General features: G+C 35.3%; 1 protein-coding gene across 1 annotated transcript; it reads right to left on the bottom strand.

Annotated features, from left to right (window-relative positions):
* Positions 1-887: 887 nt before the first annotated feature.
* Positions 888-4,515, bottom strand: LOC107815713 (uncharacterized). Its single transcript, XM_016641333.2, has 2 exons — positions 4,220-4,515; positions 888-2,669 (listed from the first exon to the last, which is right to left on the bottom strand). Exon 2 carries the CDS (start codon positions 2,618-2,620, stop codon positions 1,094-1,096), a length of 1,527 nt encoding a protein of 508 aa, XP_016496819.1. The 5' UTR covers positions 2,621-2,669; positions 4,220-4,515; the 3' UTR covers positions 888-1,093.
* Positions 4,516-14,726: the final 10,211 nt, after the last annotated feature.

Here is a 14,726-nt window from a genome sequence, read left to right as displayed (position 1 = left end):
CTCACCCCACTCTAGCTGGATGGAATTACCATCCTGGCAAACATACGTCCACTTTTCACCGCCTATATATTTAGGAGGAAAGAAAAAAAATTTACAATGCAGCCACTGCATACATAAGCTTAGGCTTTGAGGTTTATATTCTTGGGCTGCTGTTCAAAGTCATCAAATATCGACCATTATTGTGCCCTGACACTCGTCTACCACCTTGCACCGAACATAGGTAAAAAGTAGAGGCCGGAACCAAAATGACAAAGAACCATAATATCGTGTAAAACAAAAGAACTAAACTACCTATAACACATGCAACTAATGCGCTATATGACCCAAAATTGACAATGCAACTTAACGGCCGTGAAGGGAGGAATAAGAGATGCTTTGAAGGAATCAGATCATCAGTGTATGAGCTTAAATATACTTTTTGTATTATTTGTATTGTTGGTCTGAAATTGACACTGTAAATGTTGTAAATCAGATGTTAGACTTCATTAGCTCCCTGCATAGCCAGATAGGGATGCTTTTACCCAGCTGTAAATAACTTCTGTTAGCCAGCACTCATTTGGTGCTGTCCAGTAGTCAAAATTACCTTTACCTTTCCTGATTGGCTTTCATTTTGAAGATTACTGGACAATTACTCGTAATAGAAAAATCACCATTTTACAGCAATTTCTTTACTCCCTTACTTCAAGGGACCTTACAAAATAGATTCTCCTTTGCAGTTTAACAACAAATTCACATGACCTTATTTCGATATTAAAGATTTAAGTTTGCAATTGTCTTGCTCTGAAAACATAATTGCTAGATGTATTAGTACTTTAGTTTGCTCACATTGTATACGTTGTAGGCCTTTGCTGTTCCAACGACTAGAGACTATATTGACCAAACCAGAGTAGAATAAGGCTGAGTATAAAACTTCAAGAAAGCTAAACAACATGATACAAATATATAACGGTAAGTAAGAAACAGATAACACTTGATCTAACGATAAATGAAAAACCATACCCCTACATCACAGACTTCAGATTACAAAGAACAAAAGATTCATATATCATAGACATAGTATGAGAATGTATATTTTTCTATGGACCACTCACTGTTAAACCACTGCTGCTTCTTGGGCCTTCTCTGCATCCTTGGGGCTTTCAGCAACAACTAGCTCTTTAGCATCTGCTTCTTTTATCATTTTCAGGATGTCCGCCTTTTCCTGTTGAAGTGCTTCAATTTTTCCATTGATCTTCTCCAACTTTGTTTTTAACTTGTTCAGATCTTTGCTTTTATATATATCCTCGATTTTCCTTTTCTTCTCAATTTTATCCTTTTTCTTGTCGCTTCCTTTATCATCTTTACCTTCCTTTCCTTTCTGCTTTTGTTGGCTTTCATGTTCTGCTTCCGCATCTGGCATTTTATTTTCTCCACCTATTTTTATCTCCCTAGTAGTGACTTCAGTTTCATGTCCCTTTTCATCCACCTTATCCTTGTCCTCCTTGCATTTCTTTTCCTTATCTTTCTTTGTTTCTTTCTCTTTTCTTCCACGTGCTTCATCATCTGCCTCTAACTCCTCTCTGTTCTTGGTTTTGTTTCCTTTCACCGTCTCTTGCTTGTGTTTCTTCTCTTTATGCTTCTTTTTCTCTTTTCCGTCATCCTTCTCTTCCTCTATTTCTTCCTTCAACTCTACGCCGCTCTTGTCTTTCTTTTCTTTATCTTTGTCCTCCTTTTCCTTGTTGTGTTTCTTCTCTTTATCCTTCTTCCTCTCTGTTTCTTCCAGAGACTCTTCTTTGCTTTTGTCTTTCTTTTCTTCATCTTTGTCCTTTTTTCCCTTCTTAGCTTTCTTCTCGTCATCCTTCTTGTCGTTCTTATCATCCTTCTCTTCCTCACCTTCTACCTCGAGCTCCTGTTTGCTCTTGTCTTTCTTTTCTTGATCTTTATCCTTACCCTTCTTCTTTTCCTTCTTGTGTTCCTTATCTTTATCCTCCTCCTCCTTCTCATCAAACTTTTCTTTCTCTATTTCTTTCGACTCCTTTTTTTTATTGTCTTTCTTTTCTTTATCTATGTCCTCCTTTTGTTCCTTCATGTGTTTCTTCTCTTTCTCATCATCCTTCTTTTCCTCTGACTCATCTTTGCTCTTGTCTTCCTTTCCTTTGCTTTCTTTATCTTTATCCTTCTTCTTTTCCTTTTTTGGTTTCTTCTCTTCAAGCTGGTTCCTCTCTTTCTCGTCATCTTTCTCCAACCCATTCTTGAACTTATCTTTCTTCTCTTTATCCCTTTTCTCTTTCTTTTCCTTGTGTTTCTTCTCTTTATCCTTCTTCTCTTCCTCTACATCTTGTGAGTCATCTTCTTTCTCTTCCCCTTTTTTGTCCTCGTGTTTTTCCTTCGACTCCTTCTCGAGCTTGGTCAACTTGTCTTTATCTTTCTTTTCTTGCTTGTCCTTGTGTTTCTTCTCTTTACCCTGGTCCATCTTCTGCTTTGGCTTTTCTTTCTCAACTGATTTGGTTTTCAAATCGAGCTCCGCCTCACTTTTCTCTTTTACTTCATCAGACTTCTTTATCTTTTCAACTTTGAGATGAATTTCTTCCTTTTCCACCTTTCCTTCTTCCCTGGCAACACCAGCATTTTTGTCTTCCATCTCCAAAATTGTCCTCCGCGTCAATAAGCCTTTAATGTCTCTAAGTTATCTGACAAGAACAAATTGCAAAATTATAAGGTTCTAATTCTGATGGGTAAATGAAAGCATTGGGTAGAAAGCAAAAGGAGAATCACACAAAAAGATAACATGACAAGCAAGAGATGATTTTCCAAAAAATATTAAGGACAAACAATGTTTTTATAGATTGGTTCTAACAAATCAGATCCAGTTGATAGGCAGATTGAACTCAATAAGCCACTCTACTTGTTCTTAAAGCATTTCCATCATCGACGTGAATTCCATCAGATTACCACATAGTAATCCACAGAATTAACTGCATTTTAAACCAGAAAACAAAGCCACATACACAGGAATCGTTTAGCTGGAATTGATGCCGGGGAAAAAGAAAACAGCCGTAGTGGAACCACCCAGCAGTATATTCAATACCTAACCAGACTCCGAAGTATCATTAAATGGACCATTTCCCTAATCCCTTTTCCGGCACTTCTATATCCCATGCCACAGTACATGCTTTCGGCTTCTAACTAATTGGTGTGCCCATAAACCACAATGACCAGTAAACATAGTCTTATGTAAAGAAACCGTGATTTGATTAACTACATAGAAATGATTTTTCCCTATTCCCAGTCATAGATGCAGCACTCAAAAGAATTTAGACAACATCATAGGTCATAGAATATGTCAGCAACCTCCTTCCAAACCTAACAGGTGTTTATAAACAATGGTAGTACAACATGAAATTTACCTATACTCAAATCCTCACCCATCAACTAAGCCATTGACATGAATTCCCCATACTGTAATACACATTCTCCACATTGAAATTTAAAGGACTGATCAGTTTTTAACAGGTTAATACAGAAGATGTCCCAATTTGCAATGATGAAAAAAGTACCAAAAAAAAAAAGGTGATAAAATACTTCAGAGATACTCAGTCCTACTAAAAGAGATTACAGATACTAAGTATACATTCCCCTAAGCTCCAACAGAAAGTTTTTTCAACTGGAAAAAGAAACATCTTGTTTGATCACTTTTCTAACAGGTCAATATACAAGATGTACTCTAATTCGGGTAGCAGGATGGCTAATATCACACTTGGGAGGTTAATTTTCCCTTTATCATATGATTGTGTGTTTGGTACACCAAAAGGTGGAAACCTTTTCCCTCTTGATTCACAAAAAGTTGCGTGGAGGTTCTCCTTCCTGGGGGGGGGGGGGGTTTTTTGGTCATCCCACTACGGTATAAATTACAAATTGGCATCCAAAAAATATTCAAAAGTAGATTAGAAATTCATACAAAAATCTTGCACTAGATCACCATTATAATCTTATTCAAAATGGATTAAGCTCTTGCAAACAAAGAGCAAGAAACAGAAACATGAATAACTAACCAATATAAAGCCCAAATCAAACATCATACTACCACTGCAAAATGAATGTCAATATAATTCCCAAATATATTGATCCATAAAGCACAAAAGTGGACAATCAATCATAATCCCGTTCAAATCCCACACAAAGAAGACCCAAGTCAATTAAGAGGAACTCCAAGAAAGTCAAACAACAATTTAAGACTTACCCTTTTCTCTAGGAAGCAGAGGAACTCCAAGAAAGTAAAAAAGTTTGTTCTTTGGTGCTACTTTTATAGATGGTAGAGAAGTTGAGAAGTAAAAGGAGAGAGAATGGGATCACCGCGTATTAGATGTAATGTAATGTAACGCGTTTGAAACGAGTCTATGGTCCTAAATGGCAGCAAATGTAAGATTGGTTCGATTCTTCCTTTATGTCCAGTGTAACTTAGCTTCTTGGTTAAGGAAACAACTGGAGGAAACTTCATAGGGATAGAGATCGGGAGAAGCTCCGTGGAACAAACTGGTCGTGTTTCTGAGGTAGGAGTCAACACGTGGAACTTCTACGTTGATCTTGAGTTTGACACAAAAGCATTATTTTTATAGTTTCCTTGAGAAATCTTCTATCTATACACAAAAGGAAATACAAATTCATAATATTATGGTGTGTGTCACAACAAAATATCGACACGTATTATATTTTAAGATAAAACTTAATAAATTTGAAGATTAAAAAAATTTAAAATAGAAAAAAACTTAAAAATTTAAAAGAATTAACCTATTCACACGTTTTTGGGCAAATACTTTTTTAAAACTTAAAAGTAAAAAAATATAATTATTCCAATCCAAAAGATGGACTCCCACATTTTTATTAGTTTTTTATTTAACTGCATATCGTGAAAGCAAAATTCGACAACCGTACAACATAATCCAAGGCACGTTTTGGAACTTCTTATAGTGGAAGTTATCAGATTCAGTTTATTCACAAAAACTTCAGCCCATCATTTTGTATCTGTCCCGCTCCATTTTATTAATTCGCGAATGAAAGTTACGGAGTTGGGTTTTTACAATTAGGATTAGGGCTTGACTTTAATGTTCGTGCAGTGATTTATTGTTGGGTTCCAGCAAGTGAAATGAGAAGTGAATCTACCATTGGAGGGCGAACGACACAAATAGCCACTAAGAGCAGTGGCTTTTATTTTAAAGCCACTGTTTTAAATGTATTTAGACTTTAGCCACTCCTTAAAAAACTTATACCTGACTGGACGAAAATACCCTTCTGGTATAACTTATACCTACGCTATCAACACAAGCAGCAGTTACACAAAGAGAAGAAGCGAGCAGCAGCAGCAGTTACCCAACGACGATCAACTGAGGATTGATGAAGTTATAGACATCGCCTCCTACGATAATTCTGTATTCCGGACATAGTGTCTTCATTTTAGAAATTGAATTCAAAAAAATAAGAACACTATGTCCTTAACTTTGATTCTACTAGCCTCATTTTGCAAATTGAATAAAAAAACTTAAGGACAAAATGTCCTTCACTTTGTTGTTGTTCTTCTGTATACAAAGTCCTGTAGCTTGAGTTTCAAATTGTATGTTTTAATTTCTGGTTCAAATGTTAAGGACTAAAAGTCCTTAACTTTTAAATACATGTTTAAATGTTAAGGACTAGCAGTCCTTAACTATTAATTCCATGTTTAAATGTTAAATGACAGACAGTCCTTAGCTTTTAATTTCTTGTTCAAAAGTTAAGGACTGACAGTCCTTAACTTTTAATTCCATGTTTAAATGTTAAGGACTGATAGTCCTTAACTTTAATTACATGTTTAAATGTTAAAGGACAGGCAGTCCTTAGCTTTTAATTTCTGGTTCAGAAGTTAAGGACTGGCAGTCCTTAACTTTTAATTCCATGTTTAAATGTTAAGGACTGACAGTCCTTAACTTTAATTACATGTTTAAATGTTAAAGGACAGGCAGTCCTTAGCTTTTAATTTCTGGTTCAGAAGTTAAGGACTGGCAGTCCTTAACTTTTAATTCCATATTTAAATGTTAAGGACTGACAGTCCTTAACTTTAATTATATGTTTAAATGTTAAAGGACAGGCAGTCCTTAGCTTTTAATTTCTGGTTCAAAAGTTAAGGACATGCAGTCCTTAAGTTTTAATTTTTGGTTCAAAAGTTAAGGACCGACAGTCCTTAAGTTTTAATTTCTTGTTCAAAAGTTAAGGACTCGAAGTCCTTAACTTTTAATTCCATGTTTAAATGTTAAGGACAGGCAGTCCTTATCTTGGTCTTGCACTTACAGTACACCTGTTCTTAATTCTACAAGGATTGCTTTATAACGTATGTCATTTGTTTCCCATTCTCTTGACTTGTAGGATGGAAACAATATGCATAATAGTTATTTTTAATGGTAGATGAACTGAAGACTATAAATATCTTGAAACAGAACATAAATCATGAACTAGCAAATGAAAAAGTACCCAATGCCTCGAGTGCCACCAGTTACAAGAGCATTCATGCCATAAAGGGACCATCTATTCACTTTTTCACTACACTTAGTGGCAGTGGCAGTAGTTGTGAGTCGAACTGAACTGCAATTCATCCATGGGTTTATTATAAAGTGTCTGGGTTTTGGAAGTTGAAGTTTGTGCTTGAGAGAAGCAACAGTGTGTGAAATGAAGAGGGGTTCCAACATTTTCTTTTGGAGAGAGAGAGAGAAGTGATTGAGGGATTGATGTGCACAGATAAGGGATTGAGGGATTGATGCTGTTGACCAAGCATGGAGGAGGCCGACCATGAAATCACCTTGGGTATTCCAGATGAAAATGAAACGCGAAAGAGAGGAAGAAAGGGTAAAATTGTCTTTTTCTATTAGTAGTGGCTATTTTTGCTGAGCATTATAATTAGTGGATAAAAATTAAAGACACCCTTAATTAGTGGCTACTACACGCCATTTTTACACCATTGGAGTTGCTTTCCCAAAATCAGATTCAGCTAGTGTAGTTTTCATGGTAGAACAAGCATTCAAAAGGTAAGATTTGAGATCAATAGATATATTAACCTCTATTTTGTTTATTCTAAAAAAATTATTTTCATCAATTTTGGAGATCATGATTGCTAAAGTTTAACAAACTTGATGCTTCGCCTTCACTCTGTGACCTAACTGAATAAAATTTAAAAATCTATTTTTTCATTTGCAGGAATTGGTGCATCCCTTACTTCTTTCTGAACGGAGAAACTATAAATTTATAACTACGTTTGCTGCTGGTAATAAGATCTCCCACTTTGAGTTGAAGTACTTTCACAGTTCAATTCTCTTGCTATTGTTAACTAACATGCTCCTTCTTGAAACAACTTCTCATCTACAAAAGTCATAATACTCTATCTGATTTGTACATATTCTGTTGTTAATATGTCCCGAAAAGATTTTGGTTTCTTTCGTTAGATGCTAAATACTCGATGCATTTACAAGTTAAGTGATTGCCACCCTTTTTTCACATTTACTTCCCATCCATGTGCAGGTTCGTAAATTAGTCAATTATCTTATGCAATTCTTTTTTTTATATCATGTTGCTCCTGCATTTGACGCTCATGTCATCCAAGATATAAGAGGCAAGAGGTAACTTTCTTTCACTATTGCATTTATGCCTTTCTTTCAAACATTTGATTGAATTGGAGAATTGATACAGTGGCACTATATTGGTGCTATTACTATGTTATACATTTGTAGCATTATTGTCTTTGTGGGGGAAAATGCCAATATAATTTGCTATAAAGGAAGATGCTTTTCATGAGAACTTTCTTGTGGAGGAAAGTATTTTAGATTTTTGGGTATAAAAGCAGGCTATATTTTTGTAGTATAAAAAAGTGTCAATCATGTTAAATGTTAGATTGATAAAGAGTTGGGATAAATGTAAAAAATTTCAATTGTTTGAATTAAGCTTTCTGTTTGAGAAATAACGTTGGCTTTCATATTTTCAACTGCAATTCATGGCTCTCTTTCTTCATCTTCTTATGAAAAACAACCCAAAGGTACCCATTACATTTTCTCCCAAAATATTAACTTTTACACTTAAATATGTAATTTTTATGAACATCGGAGAATTTTATCATCTGAGTTTCATTTTTTTTTTCCTTTTTTGGTTTTGTTTTGGTTCTCAAAGTTTCAATCTTTGCACTTAAAAGTGTAAATGTGATGAACATCAACAATTTTACCATTTGAATTTTTTTTTTTGTTTTTTTTCTCCTAGGTCTCATTTGCCTATTGTTTACAGTGTCACAAATGAGTAACGCTCAGCAAATGTATCATCCTCAAGCTTCATTCAAAGCATTGTAATTTACTCTAAGGTGTTGGGCTATGAAGTCATTAGTTCCATTAGCAGCAACTATCAATAAGCTATTAGCATTACTGATATTTCCTTTTTAGTTTTTTATTATCCACCTATTTTTTAATACATGTAAATAGGCTAATAGCTATTCGATGTAGCTTCTCACTATAATTATATCTTCCTTAGAGTTTGTTCGTAGGATTCATGTTCAAAAAATTGTACTAACTGTTCAGGTATAAATAGTGAATGTTATAGCTTTCTTCGTCAGATAATTAAGTTCTCTAATTTGATTTTATAGTTAAGTTAAGAATATTGGTTCCTGCTGAAAAGGTTGTTTATTTATCTACTTTGATTCCTGCCATCAATGTTAGCAATTGCTGTAATTTTTACGGCAATGCACTCTCGGTGTGTCTAATGAGTAGAAGAAAACCTGCTTGGGTAACTTTTGCTATTGTTGGAGTATACAAACAAGATATAGTAAGCAAGATGCCAAAAACACTGCAAAGTTATGGCATGAAGAGAGCAGTAGTTGTCCATTCTGAAGGTTTGCAATAAATGGGTCCTCTTGGTAATTTTTTTTTTTTTTTGTATTGAGTATATAAGCTTGCATTTGGCTTTATCAATCTTGCAATGAAAATGGACAGGGCTGAAGCGGTCCTTGATGTTACACCTGAAAAGATTAAAAAAATTCTCTTTTGTAAGAATCTTTTTTCTCTTCTTCTACCACAACGATGGTGGCCCCTTTGGACAAATTTAAACCAAAGTATGTTCTGCAATTGACCTGTGATCAATAAATATATTCTCTATTTTGTTTATTCTAAAAATTTTATTTTCTCAATATTTAGAGATTGTGGTTACTAAAGTTTGCTTCTTTTTCATTAGTTACTTAGAAAGCCTGACGCAAAATAAATTTGAGAAGATGAACATTCTCAAGCACATTTCAGTTGTTGTTGCCTTTTGACACTAAAAGAAGAAAATAAAAAAAATCGTTAGGTTTCTCATCATAAAATACAATAACTAATATTCACGTATCATTGCAGTTGATTTTGGTATACTTTGCTGCACTTTACATAACCTGCAAGGGAGAGCCAGAGTACAATGTGGAAGTGCTAAGGCGTGTGCTTTCAGGTGAAAGAAAAGTGGCCAATTGCAAATACATTGGTAAGTAATTATATTTTCTTGGATCCTTTCAGACTAAGTCACGATACTAGGAGTATACCTATTTTGTCATATGCTATACCTGGAGCTTGCACGATATCTTATGACATAGTAATATTGGTTCGGAATATCCTTTACAGTCATAACTGTGATGTAGTGCCTAAAATCACATGATTAGCACTTACAAAATCATCTTTTATAGATCAAAGTTGTATATATTGATAATTTAAACAATTTTAACCCTTTAACCGGATATTTTAAGTTACCATATATCAGACTTTCTATGAAAGATTACATGTTATTGTAAATCAAATTAAGCTTATTTTCTCTATACAATATCGATGTGTAGAACTTGAACTCTTGCTGATCTCATCAAGCCTATGCATAAATGCATTTAGATACTGAATGTCGCAACATCACATTAGTTAGCGGACAAGTTGTTAACTTAGCTGAAGGAGTAGCAGTGGCATGTACCACGCACCATTCAGGGAAAGCTCCAAATGCTCTTAATCATTGGATTGATGTTCTCACTGTAAGTTAAAATCAAGTATTCCTATTTTCCAGTTCAAATTAAATTCGAATTTATTTGACAGCTTAAATTTTACAGTGTGATGATTGTGTAACTCATTATTCTGGTACTTATTGAAATACAGAAGGTAAAAGAATCAATACAAATGCTCAACTAAAGTATGTAAGGATAAGATTACTGAGCCACTCTCAGAATTACTCCTCTAGCAATTTGCTGGATCATTTGGAAGCACATAGGTAAGTTAGTGTATGGTGACTCCAAGAAATTCTTCCTGTTCATAATGGAGAAAGATATTAGCTGGATGATCAATATCACCTAGGTTATTACTTTCCCTAGCTGCAATCGCAAAATGCAATGGACTCGATTTTGTGAATATGTTGAAATGCTAAGGCAAAATATCATTAACACTTATATTATTTGGGATAGACCTGCTTCAGGGAGCTGAAAACTTGATGCCGATAAAAGTTTTATAAAGAGAACTAGCAAGAGCGGTATAGGTGAAATTCTGCATAATGATAATGAGGTTATCATCTTCGCTTACACTTGCCCTGCTCATTGTAATGGAATCATGGCTGCGGAATCGAAGGCTTTACAATGGGGTGTCAACTAATGCTTCGACGATGGTTCCCGAAATTTCAAAGGGGAAATTGTATTTCCTACAATTAAAAATATGAAATTGGGTATTTCTCCTACCAAATACAAGATACTCAAGATGATTGGCTACTCAATTCTATGGAAGGATCTCATGTCTTTGTTGTGTAATCAAAGAGCTAACCAAATACTTTGCATACTTGACTTAATTATTTGCAGTTATTTGATTTTCTTTTTGGGCTATTCTTTTTTTTCCTATTCTAAATTATCATTGAGAATTATTGTTACCTAAATATGCCCATCCAGCATTACTATGCATATGTAAACAAATTAGTTTTCTCAAACAAATAAATGTTACTCTTTGTTGAAGACATTGCCACGCCTTTCGCTGGTGGAACAGTTGAGGGGGTAAGCTTACTTTATCTTTTTTCGAGTAATGACACAGCAAAGATGCATCTTTTTGGGGACATAAATTGTTTCGATTATTAAATCACATAATTATTTATCAATAATTCAACCTTGAATCATATGAGATCAAACAAGATTTGGCGTGTCTATACAACACTAAAAATATCTAATGTGAGTAATTACTAGAGTCTTGATAGGTTATCATATCTCAGTGCTTGAGATAGAAATGAATATAATATATATCTTTAAACTTTATAGACTACCAAATAGGGAGCATAATCTTTTTTCAGTTAATCATAGAAGAGAGGGAGAAAAGAAAAGAAGTAAGAAAAAATGCAATTTAGGGATTGGGATAATAGGGGTTTATTTAAAAGATGAATAATAGACAAAGATTACATAATAAAGAAAGAAAGAAACATCTATTAATGTCCCTTACACCTTGATAATAAAATATGCACTTCAGCTTGGTTGTAATTCTACTAAATATATTTATACTTTTGTAATTTCATTAATATATGATTTATTTTTCATACATGTATTGTCACGACCCAAACTGAAGGGCCATGACTAGCACCCGACCACACTTGCCGAGCACCAACGTACATTTCATCTAACATTCATTATTATCTTTTAAGGCTGACGAGATCAATATAAATGGTAGACCTAGATCATGGACAACCAGCAATAAAATATGACGGCATGAACATACATAGCAGGGGATGACCAGACAATCAAGAAACTACGTATAAGGTATGAGCTACCACGCTACTATGAAAGACTATACAACAAAAACTAGCCGACAAGGCATACCAAACTATACATGAGCCGACACCTGTCTATGAGCCTCTAAAAGAACATAAGTGTTGCAATATAGCCGGAACAGGGCCCCGACATACCCATAATGTCTATAACAAAAATTGCATACCAAGACCAAAGCAAGTCCGGAGAAGGGATCTCACCAATCACCGCTGAACTGGACAGTCTACTGTGGTGGGGGAGCTGCACCTGCCTGTCTATCAGGACCTGCAGCACGACATGCAGCGTCCACAAATAAAAGGACGTCAGTACGAATAAAGTACTGAGTATGTAAGGCAAAGAACCATAAAAACGATCAGTAAAGTAAGCAAGGATAGAGAATATACAACCTGTAACATCTTAGTACCTCTGAGGGCTACTTACATGAAATGCATGATACATATGTATAAATACATAAACCTTTAAAGCATTCGCCTCTGTGGGCATCATCATCATCATATCGTACCCGGCCATAATAGGCTCGGTAGAATCGTACCCGGCCACGTGGAGCTCGGTAAAACCCAACTGATCAGTGGTTGCACAATAGGTGCCGTACCCGGCCAACTATAGCGTGGCTCGGTAGAGTAAAATAGATACATATATATAATGCATGCTCGACTCATGGAATCACATTCTAAACCTTTCGGAGTGACGTAAGGTCGGTATCCTCTATACACGTTATTAGGACTAACTCTTCACTATGAACCTTATAAGATTTAGGAAGTACGAACAACATTGATAACATAAGAATAAGAGAAGTAACATTAACATTAATCGTTCCATAAGAGGGAAAACAATGTAAGTACTGCTAGCTTCTAAGAGTAGAGTATCTTGGAAGCTCGTTCATTACATTATGTACAATCGGAGTCGTGCAAAAGAAGGAAAAGGATAGCCTCACATACCTTGTATATACTGCCCCAATCTCAAGCTATGCAATTGTCAAAACTCCTTAGTCTACAATAAGAGAAACGATACTATCGTTATCATTTAAGCGTCATAACTATTATGTATCGACCACAACCTATTTTACGATGAAACGGACATCACCTCCCCTATATATATGACCTCACACCATTCAAAACAGTCACCAAACAGCCCAAACAACATCAATAATAAACATATTGAGCCTCCCAAAATAGTCCACACATAGCCTAATCACTCCATACATACGACGACCACCGTAGTCGTGTCAAACAACCTGGAAATGTTATGAATAACTATCAGCCCATAACCCTACATATATATGGTGTTTCTCCACACCCTTCCTCCTCCAAAACTCCACAAGATAGTAGTAAAATACGCAGCCCAACAACAACGCAAAACAGTCCACAAAACAATAACATTACTACCAAGCCTTTCGATATATATCTCACAAGTTCTAGCTTCAATGGCTTAGCCGCAACTTGGATAATCTTAAATACATATAGAGTAAGAGGTTCTTTACCTTTATACAGAAAGAAAAACTCTAATTTGACCTTAAATTTCCATGAAATATCCCTCCAATGCTGCCACAACAACAAAAAAGCGAAACTAGCGATCAATTAGTGTTTTACGGCACTAGAATCACTTTAGAAGGCTTGAAATCACCTAGGATTGATATTAAGAACATGAGGGAGTATTTACAGAACATAAACCCTTTAAAAAAACCTCCCACACGAGCTGAAATGACACAAAAATGAGCAACAACAAGAAGAACAAGAGACTTACTAGCGCCACGGAATTCCCGACCCTTGATTTGTGTTGTTTGCCCTTTTTTTGGGTCTTGAATCTTGAGAGAACCTTGAGAAGATGTTCCTAGGGTTCTAAGGTCTGAAAATAGTGAAAAGAAATGACTTAAAATGGGTTGGAGGCATCCTATATAGGTCCAAATATCTTAAACCGACTTAGTGGGCCCCATAGAGAGGTGCTTGGCGCAGTCTCGCGAAAATGCGAATATCTCTCTACTCCGAGATCGTATCGATGAACGGTTTAATGTGTTGGAAACTAGACTCATAGATATTTAATTTTGTTGGTAGATCACTCCATAATTCCTTGTAAATTATTAGAAAAGATTAGAAACATTTGACCTAATGTTTAAGTAAAATTATGAACCTAAGTTGCGACAATGTTTGTCGACTTTTGTTTCATAACTCGTTTGACTTCAAGACTTATGATACGGATATTATATGATTAAAATACCTTAATCAATGACCTCTTGAGTGTATTAAGCACCGCTAGATTACTTGAAAATACGAGTTACAACATCCTTGATTCGTTTAACTTCTAATACTGGTTAATCACCCTTATACACTCTTGTATCACTTAAGACCAATAGGATTGACTTCTTATCATCTCAAAGATAATTCCTTCTTAGATTTATGTTAACTAATATATGGCATGAACTAATACATGTGGATATGGGTTGTAACACCCTCCCCCTTAGGAACATTCGTCCTCGAATGTAAGGGTTTATGGGGAGTTTAAATCATCGTGGATTCCAATGGAAATTTCCGATCAATTTTCCCCTATAAAATGGTCACTAGCAAAACTTGCAAGTAATTAAGCCCAACATATGGCTTCACAAGGCTACACAAAGCATTATGCGTATTTACATTATCTACATATCACCATTTTGTATTAAGGATGAGTATTCTCAAATTATTGCTTACCTCATAGAGCCGTTTCTTCTTCCAATGTATCCTGTCTTCCACCAGCATCCTTGTTATCTTCATTCTGGAATAAGTAAGGGTATTTAGACTTCATCTCCTCTTCTGCTTCCCATGTCATTTCTTCCATATTTTTGTTCCTCCATAATACTTTGACGGAAGCTACATCTTTTGTTCTCAGCTTGCGGACTTGCCGATCTAATATCGCCACTAGCACTTCTTCATATGATAGGTCCTCTGTAACTTGTACATCTTTGATAGGGATGACTCGAGAA

This window comes from Nicotiana tabacum, chromosome 22, assembly GCF_000715075.1.
Source record: "Nicotiana tabacum cultivar K326 chromosome 22, ASM71507v2, whole genome shotgun sequence".
Lineage (NCBI taxonomy): Eukaryota > Viridiplantae > Streptophyta > Magnoliopsida > Solanales > Solanaceae > Nicotiana > Nicotiana tabacum.
The sequence above is the reverse complement of the archived record's forward strand: the minus strand, read 5'-3'. Positions and strand labels throughout refer to the sequence as shown.